The following is a 22,680-nucleotide window of genomic DNA, read 5'->3' on the forward strand; positions in this document are numbered from 1 at the left end:
AAACACTTAAAGACCACTTATTCTAGACCAAGCACTGTGATAGTCTCTGGAGAGAAGAAACTAAGATCCCTGTCTTTGAGGAGCTAATGGTCTAAAGGTGGCGATAAAGACAGAAACAGATGGTTTCCGTTTAATGTTCTTAGTGTTTTCACAGAGGTATGAACCTGTGCTGTGAAAGGTCAGTGGATGGACTGGGGTACTGAGAGAAGACGTCTTTGAGGTGATGCTCAGACAGAATCATTAAGGATCAGTAGGAGTTACTCAAGTGTTGGAAGGATGTCATTCCAGGCATGTTTGGTTAACTGCGAGAGCAAAAGGTTCCTGTGGGAAGGTGGTAGAAACTGAGACTGGAAAGGTGGGTTTAGCATCTCTCTCTGCGGATGAGCTATTTAGTGATGGGTACAAAACGTATCCATCAACTTTTTGATAAGGCTCATTCTGAATTTTAAAGAATGTAATTTTTCAGATTGCTATGGCTGATACTAATTATTTTTAATAATGACCTTCCAAACACTTTCCATCCATATGGTATTACAATCTATAAGAATTTACTTTGCTAATGAAATGTCATGCCTGCTTTTTCATATTAACCACAGAACTCCAATAAAGCAAACTCCAGGCATGCTCACCACCACAGCCACAGGACTACCACCCTCAGACTATCCTTGAGTGAATGGAAAATGCACTGCAACTCTTGAATCACTTAAGACATAAATGGTGAGAAAGTCTATTTTTATCTTTGGTCTATTAGAAGAGGGCATTGGCACATGACAATTGATTTTCAAGGAATGGAGAGAAGTGGTTAAAAAAAAGAAAATTTAAGAAAGATGGGAAGAGTGCTTCCAGGCAAGTCCTGTGTACCCAGACACAGCAAGACAGAGGACCAAACTGCTCCCTAAAAAAAGTTATCCTGTAATACCAGTTCTGCCATTTGACCTGAGAAATGATAGCATTTCCTCTGATAATATTTCCCAGGCTAGTATCATGTCTTCAAGCAGCTGGATCCCCTCCCCCGCCCCCCCCCCAAAAAAAAACCAGGATAAAGAGCACACTAGTCTTGAACAATAGTAGAACTGCAGGAAAAAATGAATTTAAGTGTCACGGTGACTTTTCACTAAACTAAAGGTTTCAAACAACATTCAGTCATTCATTCATTCCTTTAAAAAAAAGTAGGCTCCACGCCCAACGTGGGGCTTGAACTCACAACCCCAAGATTAAGAGTCGTATGCTCTATGGAATGAGCCAGGCAGGTGCCCCTCAAACAACATTTAAAAGAAAAATTAAAGAAATATGACTACAGTAGACAGGTTCTTAGGGAAAAATCAAAGATGAAAGGATGTTAATTAAGGGATAAGACATACATGTCTTTCCAGAAAGATGAACCCTAATGATATTTTATCCTTACATTACAATTAATTAATAACGAGCCTCGGTAAGAATACATGTCACTTTTAAAAATAAGAATATGATAGGGGCACCTGGGTGGCTTAATTGGTTAAGTGTCTGCCTTCAGCTCAGATCATGACCTCAGTGTCCTGGGACTGAGCCCTGCATCGGGGAGGCTGCTTCACCCTCTCTTTCTGCCCCTCCCCCTGATTAGGCACGGGTGCTCTCTCTCTCAAATAAATAAATAAAATCTTTAAAAAATACATGATCGAAATAGACATACCTGAACAAGCCACAATGTACAACAACAAGCTCAATTATTTTATCTTGGAAGAAGAAACGATGAACCTGTCTTTGAAAGTGAATCAAAAACTAATAATGTAATGTATGGTGATTAACATAACAATAAAAAATTAAAAAAAAAGAAAGTGAATGTTAGATTGATTTTTTAAATATTTTACCTGATTTAAATAATTTAGGCACTTTTCAAGACACCAAAGGCAACAAATGCAAGATTTCAGCACACATCGAGCACAAGCATTTTCCTGGAAAGGACAAAAATTTGAAATAATTAAAAACCAAAGAATCAAACCATCATACAGAATATTCCAAATGTTAGAAAAATAAAAGTTAAAAAAAATCACAACCTATGTTTCAAGGCCTCCACACCCACCAGCCTCTTTTCCCTCAAAATGTAATAGCTAAATTATTTTTAATCAATTTAATTCAACAGATATTTAGTACCTGTTGCATATAAGATAGAGTAAGATACCTAAGACCGGAAAGGAACTTATACTACTGTAGAAGAAAAAAAAGCAAAACATAAAAAAAGGTTAGAATCAGAATATGCAAAAGATCCTAGTGCTATGAGAGTGGAAAACAGAGATGACATCATCAAGGAGGAGGAGGAAATCAGGGGAGGTTTCTGGGAAGAGGTGGCATGTGAGCCAACCTGTGTTGAAATGCATGTTATCTTCACAGTCAGGGACAGGGAGGAGGCTCCAAGGAGGAAGGTATGAGTCAACATAGAGTAAGAGAAGCACAGGATACTTTGGGAAACCAGTGATATGATGGATTTTGCCAGAGCATATAGAGAGCAAGAGTGGGGGACAAGGCAGAGGGCTAGATTCTGCCTTGCAGGGATTTTGAAGAAAACATTCACAGCTATGGACTTAACGTCATTGGGAGCTTTACCACATGCAGAGCTGAGGTCTGGGGTGTGACCACAGAAAGCCCAGAAAAGTATTTTCTCCTTACCTTTCCTTTGAGCTGACTGTGCATGTACATAAGGATCATTCGTGGAATTTTGACTAACGTGATAATGAAAGATCCTTTTGCCACCGTACCCAGGTGATAACGAATAAGGCGGTTCACTGATGCCAAAATAGGTGTAAACGGCAAATTCCTTTTATCCCTATTTTAGAAGTAACCAAAAAGACAATTAAAACAAAGGCTAAGTATAGGAATGGTTTAAGCCCAATGCAGTGAAAAAATTAGTTTGTCTAAAAAAAATTCTAGCTTTGTGACAAAATGGCAAAGTAATATACAACTAATACAAATGCTACTGATGTAGGAAACAAAATTAATGTTTCATTTCTCTATGGTGGTTTCATGGGGTTCTTAGGCGCTAAGACTTTAAGTAAAATGAAACTGTGCTTTGAAAGCTTTTACTAGTAAATACTTACGGAGCTAAAAGTACAATCAAAAAATGGAACTGAAAAAGATGTTCAGGGGTGCCTGGGTGGCAGTCAGTTAGGCATCCAGCTCTTGGTTTTGGCTCAGGTCGTGATCTCAAGGTCGTGGGATCAAGCCCCATGTTGGTTCCGTGCTCAGCGTGGAGTCTGCTTAAAAGACTCTCTGTCCCTCTCCCTCTGCCCCTTCCCACCCGCTCTCTCTCTTTCTCTCAAATAAATAGATAAATCTTTAAAAAAAAAAATGTTCAATCTAGACCTGGTACCTCTGTATTAGAAAATTGTAAGGCCTACAGCTTGTATTTAGCTCTGAAGTTAGGAAAGGGAGTTACAATACTTGTTCTGATCCAAACAAAATAAGAAGGCATGTTGTCCTCTGATGGACCTTTATTTTTTAATTTTTTTAAAGATTATTTATTTTAGAGAGAGAGCATAAAAAGAAGGAGAGAGTCTCTCAGATCATGACCTGAGCCAAAACCAAGAGTCAGAGGTTTAACCGACTGCGCCACCCAGGCGCCCCGATGGACCTTTATATGAGGCAAGAATACAAAAAAACACTACAAGATTTATTCTTCTGCTAAATATAATTGAAGTTATATCATGACCTGCTGTTCTGATCAATTTCTTGAGAAACTTACAGAAAAGTATAAAGTTTAAAATAACAACCTCCCATGTTCCTACTGCCCAGAATGATGAGCTATAACATTTTGTCATATTCACTTCCAATTATTTTTTAAAGACATGAAACCCTTACCAGCCTCACTTCCAACTCCTTCAGACACAATCACTTAGATGATCTTAAGTTTTCTTGGCTAGTATAAACTCTCACCTAGTAAAATAGTACGTTACCACAGCTCCCGCCACAGTCATCTGCTGACACGCTAGGATGAATTCACTGATCCAAATCAGGCCCACCACATGGTACCACCACATGTACTGCAGAGGCCCAGAAACTCTAAACTCCACAAAGCCTTGGTCATTCTGAACAGCACTGCCTAGGAAAAGATCAAGGAAGGAAAAGAGAAGCACATAAAGTGCAAACTAAGAAATAGGGCTATTCAATGTAAGGGATTAATCTAATTTCCAACAACAGGCCTCCCCTACCCCCAAAACACCAACTTTACAATCGCGGCACTATTTAATTAGGAGACAAAAATAATTATCACTTGAAAAGTTGTGAAGCCAGACACTGTACAATTAAGCATTCTGTTTTCCCCAAAGGCATCATATAGCTTTTAAAAGGTGTTCTATTTGAATATAGTTTCTACCACATTGGTTAATTTAGGCATGAATTTTCAAACACTTCCATTTTTTTTCAGAGCTATTTTATGACTCATCCAATAATTACAGATCTAAATCATTAGCAAAGGATGGAAATTAATATTATATTCAATTGGTGAACGTGTGCTGAATGGCCAGAGAGGTTACATATAAGCCTACGATCCTTATGCCATTCCTCACCATTAATTCCATTTAGGGGTCACTTTTGATATGAAGTGTGGCTGCAAGCAAGTCTGAGAGTCTAACGACAAACGGTATCATCATGAGGAACTCTATTTAGGTTCAGATCTTTTCCAAACAAGAAAATCCCAAGGAAGCAAGCTGATCTTTGGCTGTAACTGGGGCTTAAGGCAACCTCACAGCCACACTGCATTCATCTGTTCATCTGAGAATGAATCCAAATGTCTGAATCAGTCCTGGAGTTTACTTCAGAGCCATGACCTGGTTTAGAACCACTCTGCTAGGATGATCTAAAAACCACGCATAGGGAATGGGTTGGGGAAGAGCCATAACCACCGCTAGTTCTGACGGCGATCAGACCTCAGTCATAAATGTCTAAGAATTATATCTGAAGTTTTAAAATAATTTAATATGAATCAGATCATCACTAAGAGAAAGAAGCAGCATGTCTCCTTACCAGTGGTGCCAAGAAAAAGAAGTGTCATGATCCAGTATGCCCAAAATAAGACAAGAGCAAAGAAAGTCCAAAAGGGTTGGAAGACTAGCAGCGGCAAGTGAATGAATACCTTGCCAGCCACGTGAAACAGGGCAATGGTGAGAGCAACACGCTTGCGCATCACCAACATTATCAGGAACAAGATAACCTGTGTGCAGAGAATGCAGAGAAAGGCTCCGGTTACTGTCTTGAGCAGTGAAAACAGAAACCGAACAATGGTGGACATTTTTAACATAACCCTTCCTTCCAAATGAGGGAAGGATTAGTCTCTGAATCCCCAAAATACTTTATCGGTCTTGAGGCACTTAGCATTCTCAGTTGTATACTGAAAATGTCCTTAAAGCTAAACATAAAAGGATTTCTCAGTTTATTAATAAATCCTAGAATTCTCCTACCTTTCCCTTTCTACTCATTATGAATCAAAATGTGTTGTCAGTCAGCATGAGGCTCTGAATTTATTTGGATGGATACACACCTGTTACTCTGAAAACAGGGGAGAAGACCATGTGCCATGACTATGAAAGCAGAGGGGGTATTTGTACCTCACCTCCTTTATAGGACCAAGAGCCCCTAAACAGCAGGGTCGATGTCAGATTCCCTGTCCTGCACACCCTCACTGGGCCCTGGGTGAAGTCAGGTGAACTATACTTAAAAAAAAAAAAAAAAAAAGAATTGTACTTAAAAGATGATTAATTATAACAAACAAATACCTTTTGGCACCAATGTCTTTTTGGTGGCTTTATTTTTTAATTTCTAAAGCTCAATTAAAAGCTTGGGATTGGTCCAAGAAATGGTCTGAGATTTTTTTCCTTTTTTCAGAGAGAAGGAGATGAACCAAAGGTATGAGTACAGATTATTTAACCACATGTTCATGAGTAATTTCCTGTATGGTGACTAGGCAGCAAAGCTCACCTCCAACTTGGAATAATGTTGTTGAAGTTTAAAAAGCAATAACGGGAAAATAATTAGTGAACAAGTAAATGAAATGATATGAAGTAGTATATTTCTTAACACACTTTAGTAAAGAAAACTATTTTTAAAAAGGAATTATATTATGACAGTAAGATAATATGTTCTTACAAATGATAATGTAAATATTCTAGGTGAAACTCCTCTCTCAACAAGCAGGCAGCGCAGAATAAAAGGTTACATCAAGTAACACTCAATCAATTAGGGAAGCCTTCTGAAGACTTCTCAGTGTTCCACACCACGTCAGAGATTTTATCTAATGGAGATCAGGGTTAGGCATGCAATAGCTAGAGGTGAGTTTCTGCTCCATTAATGACCCCTGTAAATAAAAATGTAAACCTGAAAGATCCACCCAAGCCCATACTCACTGTGAAAACTGTGGCTGAAATGGCATAGATGAGGAGCGCCTGAAGATTGTCTTCAGCTATCTGAAGCTGCTCAGGAGTCACGGTTTCTTTGGGAAACTTTCTCTGCTTTGCATATAGCCACCACAGTACCCCTGTGCCACCTGGGTTCGAAAAACAATTGTTTTGGAAATGCATAACATAAATCTTCACTTTCCTGGATCCTTCCTACATATCACCATGGGACTGACACAGCAACAATCCATTTGGCTGTGAGGTGCGTGGCTTTAACTTTGTGCACTAAAAGGGGAGCTCCAATTATTCCATTATCATCGTTCCCACTAGGTGCTTAGATATCTTTCAGTGTATCAAATAAATGTCCTTCAACTGTATTTATTATTGACACTGAAGCTCAGAGAGAGCCAGCAAAGACAGGTACCCCTGAGAGGAACTGATCATAAAGAGAGAGTCAGCACCTGTTGAGACCTGAGGAGCTTGTACGAAGCAAGTAAGGGTCACAGAAATAAGCAATGAAGCTGAGGACTGAGGAAGGCAAAGATCGTCTCTGTTGTGCTATCCTAGGAACCCCAGTGCCTTGTGTGGAAATAGTCATGCAGTTGATACAGTATTTGTACAATGAGCAAATGAAGATGAAAGAAGTAACTCCCACCAAAAGCAGGAACACAGATAGGAGCTCTTTGATAGCTTGCTAGTGGTGTGTGCTAGGGATGGGTGTTTTTCTCCCTACCACTGGTTCAGAGATCCCAAGAGCTGAACTGAAGATGGGGGCAAACTTGCCTCCCCATGAGAGAGCTGCTTCATTCTGAGTGCCCAGAGCATCGACTGTTCTAGGTGCTGGGGACAGAGCTGTGAACAAAACTAAGTCCCCACCCTCATCCCACATGGAGCTTATATGGTAATAAGGAAACAAAACAAATAAGGAAATAAGTAAAAATATAGTACATGACGTCTAAGAAAAAAAGTCACCTTTTAATAGAGATAGAAAGCGCTGGTGTTGGGAAAGCATTGTGATAAGATGGGTAAGCAAGGTCTCAGTGGTGAGATGATATCTGAGCAAAAGAATCAAAGACAGACCGAAAACAATCTATAAAACTATCTAAGGAAAGGGTGTGCAGGCAAGGGGTAATAGCAAATTCTAAGATGCTGAGATGGGAACATGCCTGGCAGGAGAAAAAGGAGGCCACCGTGGCTAAGCAAAAAGCAAGGGGCAAAGGGGCTCCAGGGACAAGATCCTACTAGAAGGCCTTACAGGCTATGGGAAGGAAATGAAAGATTCAGAGTAAAGATGCATATGTAGAGGCAGACAAGATAAATGCCTGGGAGAGGAGAAACTGGGCTGAGAAGTATGCAAATCAACCTGATCTCCACCTGCACTCAAGTAAACAGTGAATAGTATCAAAGGGAAATGTCAACCCTACCTGGTGGCAAACAGCGAGCATGAATTTTTTTCTATTGCAGATGAGTAAACAAACTTAAAACAACCCGAGTCTATGAAAAACATTCAAAAAAGGGAAATACTTCTATCTCAAAATATTTTTATTTTTATTTGTTTTCGCAGATTTTATTTATTTATGTGACAGAGAGAGAGAGAGCACAAGTAGGGGGAGTGGGAGTGGGAGAGGGAGAAGCAGACTCCCCACAGAGCAGGGAGCCCGATACAGGACTCCATCCCAGGACCCTGGGATCATGACCTGAGCTGAAGGCAGATGCTTAACTGACTGAGCCACCCAGGCACCTCTTCCATTTTGAAATCTTAAAGAAAACTGTCATAGCCTCAAAGAATGGAATAAAACACGTTCTCTACAAATAGGAATAAGAAGTTATGAGAAAAGGGTGCCTGGCTGGCTCAGTTGGTGGAGCATGTAACTCTCAATCTTGGGGTTGTGAGCTGGAGCCCCACGTTGGGTGTAGAGATTACTTAAAATTTTTAAAAATCTTTAAAAAAGTTCTGAGAGAAAGATAAACAGAAATGAGAAAGACAGAATAAAAACAGAAAAGAAAACAGAACGAGATAATAATGAAGACATCCAGGAGGACACTGTCCACAACAGCCACAGAAGATATCACTTATTACACAGGTAAATTTGTGTGAGGAAGTGTGCAATAGAGGCGACCAAATTGAATCACCCCAATGCCGTTAACCAGGTATTAAAAGTCCACTTTATAAATGACAGAATTGAAATTCAGGAAAGTTAAGTAACATGCCAAATGTCACACACCTAGTAAGTGGCAGAGCTGGAATTCAAATCTACTTTTATTATAAAAATGATCCCTCTGCTATAAGCTGAATGTTTGTGTCCCCCTAAAACTCATACACTGAAATCCTAATCCTTAATGAGATGGTTATTTGGAAGTAGGTCTTTAGAAGATGGTGAAGTCATGAGAGTGGAGCCCTCATGAAGGGGGTTAGTGCCCTTATAAAACCACTCTCAGAGAGCTCCTCCCCACTTGCACCATGGGAGAAAATAGCAAGATGATGACTGGATACAGGGAGCCAGCCCTCACCAGATACCAAAGCACCTTGGCTTTGGCCTTCCGAGCCTCTAGAACTGTGAGAAGTAAATGTTTCTTGTTGATAAGGCATCCAGTCGATGGTAGTTTGTCACAGCAGCCCAAAGTGATTAAACACAGAAACTAGATACAATGGTCACCCGTTGAACTGAAAAGAAAGATGGCTGGATGGAGGAAGGACTGGAATAACAAAATGAGGTAGTCAAGTACAGAAGTGACAGTGAGGAAAGCTCAATCAGTGATCTGGAAGGTGCACTTGAAGAGCTCTTCCTGAGTGCAGAGAAAATGACAAAGGAGTCAAATGATAATTTAGAAGATGGTATCAGAAGAATGAACAATGACGCTAAGAGGAAAACCACTGGAACAGAAAGAGTAATCAAATACAGAAATAAGACAACTTTTCAAAGATGGAAAAGACACACCCTCCCAAATAGGCAAACTTAGTTAAGATTCAGAATCAGACAGAAATTTTAAGTTATAAGATTAAGTTAAAAATTAGATACACATCTAGGTAAGTGAAATAGGTGATGGGCAAAGGCACAAAATTAGACTGGACTCCAAAAAGTGAAGTACGGACCCAGGGAACATACTGCCCCTCGAGAATTTTAGATGCCATAGATTTAATATTCACATGTAAGGCAAAGATAATCTTAGATAATCAAGGGTTGAGAAAATATACAACCCACAAGTACTTCACGAATAGGTTACATGAATTCAAATTCTCATCAAAACAAAGATGAAGTGGGGCACCTGCACCCAATGTTTATAGCAGCAATGTCCACAATAGCCAAACTTACGGAAAGAGCCCAGATGTCCATTGACTGATGAATGGATAAAGAAGATGTGGTATAGATATACAATGGAATATTACTCAGCCATCAAAAAGAATGGAATCTTGCCATTTGCGATGATATGGATGGAACTAGAGGGTATTATGCTAAGTGAAATAAGTCAGTCAGAGAAAGACAAATGCCATATGATTTCACTCATATGTGGAATTTAAGAAACAAAACAGATGAACATACGGAAGGGAAGGAAAAATAAAGTAAGATGAAAATAGGAAGGCAAACCATAAGAGATGCCGAACTCAAGGAAACAAACTGAGGGTTGCTGGAGGGAGGTGGGTGGGGGGAAGGCGTAACTGGGTGATGGGCATTAAGGAGGGCACTTGATGGAATGAGCCCTGGGTATTATATGCAACCTATGAGTCACTAAATTCTACCCCTGAAACTAATAATACAGTGTATGTTAACTAAATTGAATTTAAATAAAGAATTAAAAACAAAGATGAAACAAAATTAAGAACTCAAGAATTAAGCTTTATGAAAATAAGACCAGTAGTACTCACTAAAACTAGGACAGAAGAATGTAAATAAATTTATAAATGTAATTATGAAACATTTCAAGACAAAGCAAAAATTCTTTTAAAAAGATACAGTATATCAAATAATATTTTATTTTATTTTTTAAAGATTTTATTTATTTGACAGAGAGAGACACAGTGAGAGAGGGAACACAAGCAGGGGGAGTGGGAGAGGGAGAAGCAGGCTTCCCGCTGAGCAGGGGCCCGACATGGGGCTCGATCCCAGGACCCTGGGATCATGACCTGAGCCGAAGGCTCAGGCTTAACGACTGAGCCACCCAGGCGCCCCTATCAAATAATATTTTAATTTTAATAACCTGAATGCAGGCCTTTAAAAAGTTTAGTATGAAAGGAAAGGGACCCTTCTTCTGCCAGGAAGGGAACATGGAAAGTATTAAGTGAAAAATGAAAGAACAAGAAGCAGAACAGGGCCTCAGTTGCTTTTTTTTTCTCATGGGCTCTTCCCCCCAAAACTGGTACTGACAGAAAAATGTTAGCCCCCTTTTAAAAATGTCTCCACCTGCTTTTATTCCGAATGCCAATGACTTCACCATTTTATTTCATTTAGTGATCTCATAGTGAATTAACAGCAGTGTAATCCACTTACCAGTCCTTTTATGGTATATAAATGAATTCACAAGCCTTACAAAAGGAAAATTATTTAAAATAACCAAAGTACGGTGTCTGGGTGGCTCAGTGGGTTGAACATTCAACTCTTGGTTTCAGCTTAGGTCATGATCTCCAAGTCCTGGGATCAAGCCCCCTGCCGGGCTCTGCGCTCAGCGCAGAGTTGCTTGTCCCTCTCCTTCCCACTCTGCTCCTTCCCTTGGTCCTGTGCAGGTGCGAGCACCCGTTCTCTCTCTCTCAGATAAATAAATAAAATCTTTAAAATAATCAAAGTAGTTCTCAATTGAGGGACTGTTAAAAGCAAACTTAACTCTCAATTCTAATTACTAAAAAACAAAGGAATAAGCAGCTTACCGAGTGAACCCAGTATGACCAGAATTGTTAAGATCCACACAAGTACTCTTGAAATATACCTGATTATCACCATCAGAATCATGGATAGAACTGCAGGGAAGATAGAGAACACGTAGAATATTATTTTACAACACTGGAAAATATAAAGAGAAATTCTTGCAATTGTTTTCTCCTAGGGATATAATTGGTTGCTATTGACACGTTCAAGACCCCAATTTAAGTAAGAAAGGTTAACTGGCTACTTTTGCGCTTTGACTTTGGTACTTGCGCCACTGGAAACTAAAGGCACCTAACCGTGGGTTTATAAATGACAGAAAAGAACACATGCAAATGCAACATGGTGACTCAAAAACAGCATACAACTGTTGTGGATTCACCACGGGAAGACATCAGAACTCACATGCAAACATACATGCCAACACACAGAGTGTAGAGAGTGATGTGTCATGTTGGTGATTGGAAAAATTACCACACACAGACAGAGATCAGCTAAAGTAGGTGCTATACTTCCTGGAATAATCCTTGCATTTCAGGACCAACTTCTCTGATAGATGGTCCACAAGCTAGGCAGTATTTTATCTTTTTCTGATAGTTTCTCCTCTAAAACTTCAAGAAATGCTCTGACCCTACGGAATAATATCCTGAAGCCTGCTGAGGCCCAAATTCCTCTGACCTTTTTTCTTGACTGGGGTCAAGATGATTGAGATTGATTGAGACTCTTCAAAAAACAGCAAAGCTTAGTTTGAGTTATTTAGCCAATGCCTCTACCCAACCCAAGCTAAATTCCAACATGCTAAAATCTTGAGTGAAAAAAATCTTAAAAAGGAAACTGGGAAGATTTGACCTTTCCATGGGGAAATTCATTTCTGAAATCATAATTTGTTCATCTTTAATTACCTAAAGGCCCATGGTACAAACAAATGAACAAAGATCTTAAGCCTCAAGAGAACCATTCTAATAAAAACTGGAATTCCAATGGTTTAACATTATTATCACCATTGTTAAGGTTTGGTTTTTCTTTTCTTGGTTAAAGTATTCAACTATTTCAGAAACCAAATAACTTTTTTATAAAGCCAGACTAATAGTCACATTTTGGGGGGGCCATTTGCAAAGCCAAATAAATGGTTGGGATCTGTGACTAGGTAACATTCTTAAGGTACTCACTTTTGCAATAAATGTACAGGAACCAAAAACAGATGGGAGCGTTTCAAATATCACAGAAATAGCTTTGCATATGGACAGCATTATTTCAATTGAGTCAAGTACTACCTAAGCAAAAAGAAAATACTCTCTAATGACAAGACGGAAATAAAGCTAGTCTTCTCAATGACTATAATTGTTGCTAACAGGCATAAATACTCATTTTACTTATATAATGAAAGAGGTGCTTGGTTCCTACCACAGTTTATTCCTCCCGACTAGAAAGATCTACAGATTGTGACATGGTTACATATAGTTCTAGGATAATATAGGGAGTTTACATCTTGAAAACCACATTTATTTGATTATATTATCTATTCACAAGAAAACTCGATGGCTAACAAGTGGAGATTTCCTAACTTTTCCCGCAATACCACGGTATTATGAACTGTAGCAATGAAAAAAAAAACGTATTTCAAAAGTAATCTATCATAAAGCTATGCTCTTTGATGGAAATAGAGAAGAGACCATGTGGCCTCTTTTTATAAGCCTCTGGAATCATAACTAAAAACAAAGGGGTGTTGATTTACTAAAAGAAGCCTCCTGCTGTCATATTAAAGGTTATCATAGACAGTAACCAGTTTGGGAAAACACCCGCTTTCTCCAATGAGAGAAAAAGAAAGTTTCAGATATATAAATATATATATATATATATATATGTATTTAAATATGTATATATTTATAACTCTGTATAATCTGAAACAATTATCTTGGCTATGGGAAGTTAAACATTTTACAGGTATCCCGATTGTATTCATATTTTGGTTAAAAGACAGAACAGTCTTCTACTGCGGTACTATGCAATAGCTAATAATGAGAAAAACAATTACCTAGTGATAACAAGCAAAGTCCCAATATAATTTCTTTGCTGGTCATTACTCCACTAATCAGCCTGTGTAAGACACTATTGTCACTGACAAAGGTGATCAGGGCCTCTGCAAACTTGGCATAGCAGGAAATGTTCACGGGAGCACAGCGATGGAAGAATGGAATAGGTGCACTGGTGATACAAGAAAAAAAAAATCAGAAAAAAAATTACTCCTACTCAATATAAATGCCACATCAAACACACGAATGAAAGGTGATTATGACTGCAATACACTCCACCCTCCACACATCATATGGGGGCTAAGAGGTGTGAGCTTAATGCCGTGAAGATGACTGTCATGGGCAGGGAGGCGAATCTTACCACAGGCCTTAGCAGAGAGAGGGTGGAGTGCATATTCCAAAGGAAGACATTACCCTCCCCTTCTGAAAAGAAACACACACACATATACGCGCACATACACACGTACAGAACTACCAAAAGCAAAAGCAAACACTTAAACTCCGCCGCCTGTACATCCAGCAGTCAATGGGCAGATGACAGAACTTACAAACATATACTTTGTTGAACTGAAAATGAATTTTTGCCAGAAGCTATTTAAAAAGAGAAAACACATGCTTTTCCTTGAAATGTGCCACCGTGAATAAAATGTTGCCTCTATCAGAACAGCATACATAAACCTTGCATTAAGAAAAGGTGTTTGGGGCACAAGCTTATTAACTCTCCTATCAATTGATCATGCCAAGACATCAACATACAGTATAATATGCGGCTGTTTAAAACAATAACCATGGATACTAATGTATGGAAACACTTAGGAGGTAATAGTGCAAGGGGAAAGAAACAAAAATTTGCATCTAATGTGATGGTTGCCATCATAAACATGAGAACAGAAAAAAATAGAAGTAAATGAAAAATCTCTGATTTGTCAGGGTCATGAGATTCTGCACTGTTTTCTTTTTATATGTCATTATGATTATAAGATTGTGTCCAAAAAATGAGGTCATCAGTTATATCAGGTTTGTACTAACAACAGCTCTTCTTGTGAAGGAACACAGCTATGTGTGAACAGAGACATAGCTCTGGTTTGTTATAACATATTCTATTTTAGCCTCTGAGAATATGGTATACATCTGATCAATGAGAGATTCTAAAAAAGCTCTATGAACATGCCCTCAGTTGTGATTTGTATGGATTCTAAGAGAGTCTGTATGTCTGTCCATACACAGATACACACATCTATGTGCATTAAGTTAAAGGCTGCCATCGCTAACATAAATCTCATATTTTTAGAATTATTTGTAGAACCATCAGTCATAGCTCTAACATAACACTATTGATGGCAATAAGGTAAGTGTGCGCTCATTCTTGGTTGGCACTGTATTTGGGTCAAATTCATGGATAAGAATATATGACTGAATACCAACTTCCAAGGTTTCTGACCTCAGGAAAGCAGTTTGTATGACCTGAAGCAAAACACTATCTTTGTTTCATTCCTCGAAAAAACAACAAAAATATTTCTTTTCAAATAAAAATATAAATGTACCATGTATTGATTTTCCTTAAATGCTGGTAAATGAGCACCAATGGGAGTAAGAATAGGCAACATCTTCCATGCTGTTAACTTCATGGAACAATAAAATAATAATAATAAAGATCTAGTCTTACCTTAGTTATGCTTCAGTAAAATGTATTCCAAAATAATGACGTGACACTATGACATGAATGTTCACTTAAAAAAGAAGTATCTCTTGTGACTTGTGGGTGTATTTGTGTGAACCTCCAAAATGGCACTGGTGAAAGTTAATGCCCAGGATTTGATATTTTGTCAGAAACTGCAGAAAGTCAGAGCATTCTGAGCAATGCTTAAATTAAAGGGATGCAAGTCATTGTTTTTGACCAAAGTTGTTTCACTAGTGATATAAAAAGCTATTAAATTATAGAATACCTTTCAGTGAAATGGATTTAGTCAGAAATATTACAGGAAAGAATCAAAAGAATTAACCATAAGTTCATGGTCAACGGTGGCTAATTTGGGACAGAAACCTCTGCTGTGACCTACAACTATTTTTCTTCCTGATGCGATCTAACTAGGTAATGTCCCTGGCCAGGTTAACGTTCCTGACTAAGGTAACTAAAGCCTGTATCTGTATCTTCATCTGCTTTACTTATTACCCTATCATTTCTGGTGCAGCCTCTGTTTAGCTCACCTGCCTCCAACCTTGAACATAAAATATATCTACCTTAAGGATACGGATGCCATTTTCTCGCTTTCAACATCCACCAATTTTCCTGGCCCTGCTCTGTTTCCTTTTTCCTGTCATATAACCATAAGTGAACCTTATCCTCTGTCCAGTGGGAGCTCCAACTCTACCTCCCATATCCTAGCAGGATGCTGCTATAGTTTTAGACTCGAAGAGAAGTACGCATCATTTCCAAAAGAGAGTAGGGCCTGTTGTAACAGAAAACAAAACTGGACAAGTTCAAAAGCCCTGGGTGATCCTCCTAACATTACACAGTTGCATGTGTCTCCATCTGTTAGCTCAAACAGTAGGAGTAATAATGATAATAATAAGTAGTAATAGAGCCCAGCCAAAAGTCAGTGATTCTAAATTAATAGGAGCAGCATGTCCAGCAGCATTCGTGTTTTCCTGCTTTTCAGACTTATAATGAGGATAAATGGCTGAAAGGGAAGGATTATATTCTTAAAATTCGAACATTTCATTTCTATTTGAGTTAATGCTGAGTAACATCTGCTCTCTTACCCTTTCAAGTCAATTTTATACTATACCTAAACACTTGGTTAATTGGAAAGAGTACTTTCACAAGTCTCCTTCAAAGAACTGAAGCAAAGTAACAACGGTTCCTTACCTTAAAATTTAATCTATGTCAGTTAAAAAAAAAAAACCTGACAGTTAGCTCTAAATTTGAAGGTATAAAATTAGCACAGACTGATTACATTGTTTAGCTGCTGGTCAAAATAGTGAAAATCTGCTCTTAGTGGTAAGGAATATCAGAAATAGAAGGAAAATAAAAGACAGTATTTGGACACAGTAGTAAAAACCAAAGTTAAAGAGTTCATTTTAAAGTAAAAAGTACTACACTCCCTTGTCATTCTTTTCCTCTACTGTTCCCTGAACAAAAACAACCTAACCAGCCATGAGTTTTTAATACTCAAATGACTTTCTTATTAAAAAATCTAAGTAATCATGGGATTGAAATGGTTTGTTTTATATTTTACCACTGAAGTCCTATGTGATATATAATGAATTTGAGTTAGCTGATTTCATATATCTCTCAGAAAAGAATACTTCTGAGAACCTTGTATGTGAGATCTTTTCTACTTTAGTGTCTAACCTAAGTGACACACTCTGTGCTTTTTAATCAAGAGGACAAGCATAAAGAATTCTATTCATAGCAACTTTTTCTACCTTTTGAAACCCACAGAATATCGAATCTTTAAGAAGTCAATGTAGTCCCATTAGCAACTGATGCTGTTTCACATTATTGAAACATTAGTCAACAAGAACAAAATGAATTTATAATGAGTCTTAAAGATTTTTAAAAATTAGCCACTCAGAGGGAAATTGTATCTTACCATGGCAAACATTCTGTCCATTTGCCTTAAGTCCAGACTATCACAGTTAATGAGCTCCCCTCCCTCAAAGTCTGATGACAAACAATGCCTACTATCTCTTATTCATATGCCTTCATAAGAGAAGACAGGAGTTTGCATCTCACACAATTATCTTAAAACTTCAGGTTATAGGTAAGCAATTACACATGATTTCTAATGAAAAGTTTTATTTAAGAAAGAATAATAATAAAGGATTTTAGCGATATCTCTATAGCACAGAAAATGCAGAAAATAAATCAAGAATCTAATGGCAATACTCTGTGGTTTTTCATACATTTCATTTTATTTATTTTCTCTCCTTTCCTTCCTGTACTCTTTTTTTTTCCTTCCTGTACTTTTTTTTAATTTTTAATTTTTAATTCTTAATTTTTTTTTTTTTTAAGTAGGCTCCATGCCCAGTGTGGGGCTTGAACTCATGACCCTGAGATTAAGAGTCACATGCTCTTTACCAACTGAACCAGTCGGGTGCTCCCACCTTTTTTTTTTTTAAACTAACTGTGGTATAGGACTTTGTCTTGGGGAAGATGGCAGAGTAGGAGGACCCTAAACTCACCTCATCCCATGGATATAACGAGATAGCTTTCATATCAGTATAAAACTGTGGTATAGATATTATAAGATCTTAAATTAAAATTCTGATTCCCAACAATTAATTGTATGACTTTGCACAACTCATTTACCTTCTCTTATCTTCTATGTCCTCATCTATAAATTAGGAACTATATCCTTATAGGCTTTTGTGAAGATTAAATAAGAATACACATGAGAAGCTTAATACGGTGGCTGGAACACAATAGATGATTTGTAAATGTTAATTTACACTGAACCCATTTTAAAAATATGGATAGATAACACTTTTTTCTTGGCTATTAGTTTCTCATTTACATATCATGCTATTAATTCCCCAATACCTAATATCCTTTCTGGCATCCAGAAATATCATAATAAACGTTTGGTGAATTAACTGAATTTATGTAATCTGTTTCTACTACTGCAGTTTTCTTTAGCTATACCTAAACCTTTAAGCATTTTAGGTATAAGGGCTAGTCTCCCTATGGCTACCACCTTCAGCATGTCAACAATAGTTACAAATTTGTATAAAACATGGCCCTTTCTAGGCATTTGCTTTTAAAATCCAAAAGCTCTTAGAAATAGTAAGCATTTGGCAATTACGTAGTGTTTTACTGCAAATTAGTTTATAATTGCTTTTCTCCAAGGAATAGGCATCGCTTTTCAATGGCAGAAGGTGCCCAGGTACCCAGGAAAGTTAAGGGTGATATGGGAGGCTCTAGAGGTTGAGAGAAATACTACTCCCTAAGCCAGATGCCAAGCATAATAATGGATGCTTAAAACATATGCCCTTATTTAATTCTTACAACAATTCCATGACAAAGGTATTAATATTGCCATTTTACATGTGAGGACACTTGGTTCACAGAGAGGGGAAGAGACTTGCTCAAGCTGACAAAGAGAAGGTGGTGACACAGAATTCACCCACAGACCTATCTGGACTCAAAGTACAGCAGCTCTTTCGAAAAGTCCCACTAGGGTGCTCCCAGGAGGAAAGTCAAAGAGATGTGAATGATGCTAAGGGCCATTTGCCTGCATCATAGCTTTCCCTAGTGCCCATCTTTTGGTGTATACAAAAAAATCACCAAAACCAGTCCGTATTTTTTTTTTTTTTAAGGACAGAGTTTCTTAAGGACAGAGACTAGATCTTACTCATCTTTGAAAATGTTGTATCTAATACGAGGTGCAGAATATGGTTATTGCCCCCAAGTTTTTTATTAAACAAATTGTTTTCTGATCTTTGCACTTTGCTTGCCAAAGGCTAAATGATGCTATTTACCAGGTCCTGATTTGATTTCCTTCTATCAACTGTTACTTCTTTTTTTTTTACTTTCCAACAGGCTGAGTTCAGATAAAAGTGATAAGATACTTAGACTGTGAGGTACTAAACTAAGTAAAACCTGAGGATCTTTTCTTTAAGAATTTTTTTTTTTAAGAGTTCATTTATTTATTTGACAGAGTGAGAGATAGCAAGAGCAGGAACACAAGCAGGGGGAGTGGGAGAGGGAGAAGCAGGCTTCCCACAGAGCAGGGAGCCCGATGTGGGGCTTGATCCCAGGACCCTGGGATCACGACCTGAGCTGAAGGCAGATGCTTAACGACTGAGCCACCCAGGCGCCCCCAACCTGAGCATCTTTAAATAAAGTATAAACATAGTACACAGTCAGTTTTCAGATGGTTTAGGGTCATCATGGCATCTTAGATAACTGAGACATTAGTGCATGACCTTGTTAGAAGCCAAGTCTGTCCATGTCTAAAACTCAAGCCCCTAATACTATGTTTCATCTTCTAGTGAATGCTCCTCAGGGCACTGTATGTGAGATGTGTGAGCTCTGTACGGCCAAGAACGGAACACCTGAGACAGATAACCAGGAACAGGCAGCCCTCAACGTGCTGGGGTCAGAGGTCAGAGGTGAAGGAGGATTTACCCGACCCCTGCCCCACCCATATAACACAGGTACAGAGCAACCTCATCCTCACATCAGGGCTCTCTGGTTATCTTTCTGTTAAAATATGACTCTATACTCACAGTATGCATTTAAAACAGGAGGTAAGAAGACAGAGCCTTTCTTGTCTTTACACTGATAAATTTTCTCCAACAACTCTATGCAAAGGACCTCCTTTTCTTTACTGTTACAGCCTCCCTAATATTCTCAACGGTCACAAATGGGGTCTCTCTACCTATCGGTCTAAGCCCCTAATTTATAGGTCCTACTTCCTATCTTTTAAAACAGTCCCTTTATTTTCATTTCCGTAGGCTTTACATTTTCATTTCAATAGCAACTTAACATAGTCGACTAAAAGAGCTGGACATCAATTAAACTGAGAGATCCTTTATCTACTTTTCAACAGAAAATTTCAAATTTCATTCAAGTTAATAAAGCACGAGTCACACCCATAAGCAAGCCAAAGGAAAGCACACATAAGATCAGTCTCAAAATTTTAATCAGTAGCTTGCTACAATACACCAAGATATAATAAAAGTGGCTTCAATTCAGTATTCCTGGCGAAGTTGACTCATGTCATACCTGGCTGATGCACACTTAAGATTCTCAAGATCAGACATGCTCCAAATCCTATGCACCTAATTCTGAGGATACATTCTACAATGCTTGCAAATTTATTTCCTCGTTAAAAAACCTATTTATAATTTTAAAGTTGGCTTTACTTGTAACTACTGTGAGATCCTTCCAAACAAAGAATATGTCCTGTCTCTTCTTTGTATCCATTAGATGCAGTAGGTACTGAAATAATCAATGTTTGTTGAATAAGACCTTGGATAAGATATGACAAACAGTGTATTATTATAGAGAATGTACCTAAAATATATAGCCTGAAATAAGGTGTGGAGAATAATCACTGGCATATTTTTTAAGTTTACAAAGTAAATTAAAAATAATCCCAGTAAGTATTACTAGGGTCAACTTCAAAGAATCTTTGAAGATTGTGAGACTTGGCTTCTAATTTTGCTGTAGATTTTGCAATGATTAAGCAGTTATATATACTTAAAAATTATGGCATTAAAAAAAAAGTAAGCCCCCAAAAGAAATTTAAAATCTGAGAATGAGAAAAGTTGTTTGCCTCTGTGTATGGGTGTGTATGGGGGTGTGTGTGTGTGTGTGTGTGTGTGTGTGTGTGTTTTAAGATATGAAATACATGTTGTCATTTCTAATACTACTTTTTAAATTTTGTTATAAAAGTATTGGTCCTGAGCAACAGGTATCATCAAGTGACTCTTTCCCCAGGATAATATATACAGTTTAAAATCTACCTACAAAAACAAAAGTCACAAGTTAACAAAATACAATAAAATTTACCTCGCTGGAACTGGTAGTTTGGGGCACAGAACAGAAGCTTTTGAAGACGTAGTATATTCAGAAGGCTTTAGGTTGTAGCTACATAGTGCTGAGCCTGTTGAAAGAAAAGGTGTATGTTAGCTAGCAGAACAGAGCCTCAATAAATCTCTCATTGATTCACTGTATTTATATGTTAATATTAATCCAACATATATAACTTTCAAACACTATAAAATTAATAAGAATCTGATCAGTCCTCAATCATTTAAAACTGATTCCTCTCAGGTAATTTATATACAAATTTTAATTAATAACATTAAGGGTAATAACAAAAAGTACTAGAATTAACTTTACTGAGTGTCTGCCATATATCAGGCCCTATGTATTTTATTTTTTTTAATTTTTTATTTTTTATTGTTATGTTAATCACCATACATTACATCATTAGTTTTTGATGTGTATTTTTTTTTTTAAAGAATCAACTTCTCAGGGGCGCCTGGGGTGGCTCAGTCGTTGGGCGTCTGCCTTTGGCTTAGGTCATGATCCCAGCATCCTGGGATCGAGCCCCGCATCGGGCTCCCTGCTCTGTGGGAAGCCTGCTTCTCCCTCTCCCATTCCCCCTGCTTGTGTTCCCTCTCTTGCTGTGTCTCTCTCTGTCAAATAAATAAAATCTTTAAAAAAAAAAAAAAAAAGAGAGAGTCAACTTTTCATTGTAACTGACCAAACCGTGCCCAGGAATGTCTCCAAAAAATAGAACAATAGAAACATGACAAAATTCTCCTACTGAAGAAGCCACGCATGTTGGCCAGTCCAGGGCTTCTGAGGGTTAGGCCAAGAGCAGCCCAGTCCCAAGGCTGGTTCTATTCCCCACACAAGTTTCTCACCCCAGCGGGAGGGCTGGGGATAGACAAAGGGCCTGCCCCTCCTCCCATCATGCTGGGAACTCTTGGAAGGTCACTCCTCCTCACACCATACATATATTAATTATGTATTTACTATAACTATTAACCAAGTGTTATTAAGCCTACTTTACAGAGGACGAAATGGAGGCTAAGAGATACGGTACATAACTTGCCCAAGATGACACAGTTACTCCGCAGCAGAGCTGAGACTGAACGCCTAGATCTCCCTGACTACAAACCCACCCTCAACTACACAGCCTGTCCCTCTTTCCTATGCTTCCCATTACTAAATATTGTAAGTGACTGCATATAGCATATATGCTTTCAGACAATACATTACTTTTTCCTTATTTAAAAGGCAAATATTAATTGCAAATAAACTGAACAAAGTGATAAAAGGATTCTCAGTTTTCAGATAGTTTAAAACAGCTCAAATCCCATCATAGATTGGTTATGCAAACAGCCACATATTTCTCAGTTTCTGTGGCTAATATGTATCTTAATGATATATAAAATTCAGATGGATGCAGTCCACCAAATCCTTGATAAGTCTTATTTTATTGACTTGCTAATTTTATAACATAGCAACTAGAATATTGTCAGGTTCGTCATACAATAGGTATCATTAACTGAGAAGACCTAGGCTCTACTTACAATTTTGCTGAGGACCTACTGCACTTTATCATGTAACCTGTTTATATTTTATTAATTATAGTCCCTACTAGATTACTAATTTGGTCAAATACTTTATTATTAAATGGAAATAGAATAGCTTTGTGTTTATATTATAGTAACAATGGACTTTCATACCATATGACCACAGAAAAAGTTTAAAATAAAATGTGAAGTGAAAACGGCAGGTTTTAACATTGAACTAATTATAGAAATGTCACATGAGGATGTGTGAAAGAACTTCAAGGGAATACAGAAAAAAGATTTGCTAGGACAACAACCTTGAGAATGGTTTTATTTCATTTACATCTTGTCCTATCAGCCAAAAGAATTTTTAAAAAGCCACAAACTTGC

The 22,680-nt window shown here is 37.9% G+C and overlaps 1 protein-coding gene across 4 annotated transcripts in view; it reads right to left on the reverse strand.

Moving 5' to 3' along the window:
* Positions 1-22,680, reverse strand: part of SLC44A1 (solute carrier family 44 member 1) — a 199,009-nt gene that overhangs the window by 74,970 nt on the left and 101,359 nt on the right. For all 4 annotated transcript variants that reach the window (XM_025888362.2, XM_025888363.2, XM_025888361.2 and 1 more), the window contains 8 exons: positions 20,774-20,867; positions 13,254-13,423; positions 11,224-11,313; positions 6,372-6,511; positions 4,996-5,182; positions 3,907-4,072; positions 2,644-2,800; positions 1,848-1,931 (listed from right to left, as the gene is read on the reverse strand). In XM_025888362.2, the coding sequence (XP_025744147.1) occupies positions 1,848-1,931; positions 2,644-2,800; positions 3,907-4,072; positions 4,996-5,182; positions 6,372-6,511; positions 11,224-11,313; positions 13,254-13,423; positions 20,774-20,867 (1,088 nt within the window). The remainder of the gene's footprint in view (positions 1-1,847; positions 1,932-2,643; positions 2,801-3,906; positions 4,073-4,995; positions 5,183-6,371; positions 6,512-11,223; positions 11,314-13,253; positions 13,424-20,773; positions 20,868-22,680) is intronic.

This window comes from Callorhinus ursinus, unplaced genomic scaffold (assembly GCF_003265705.2).
Source record: "Callorhinus ursinus isolate GAN/ISIS: 27379988/994484 unplaced genomic scaffold, GSC_fseal_2.0 scaffold24, whole genome shotgun sequence".
NCBI lineage: Eukaryota > Metazoa > Chordata > Mammalia > Carnivora > Otariidae > Callorhinus > Callorhinus ursinus.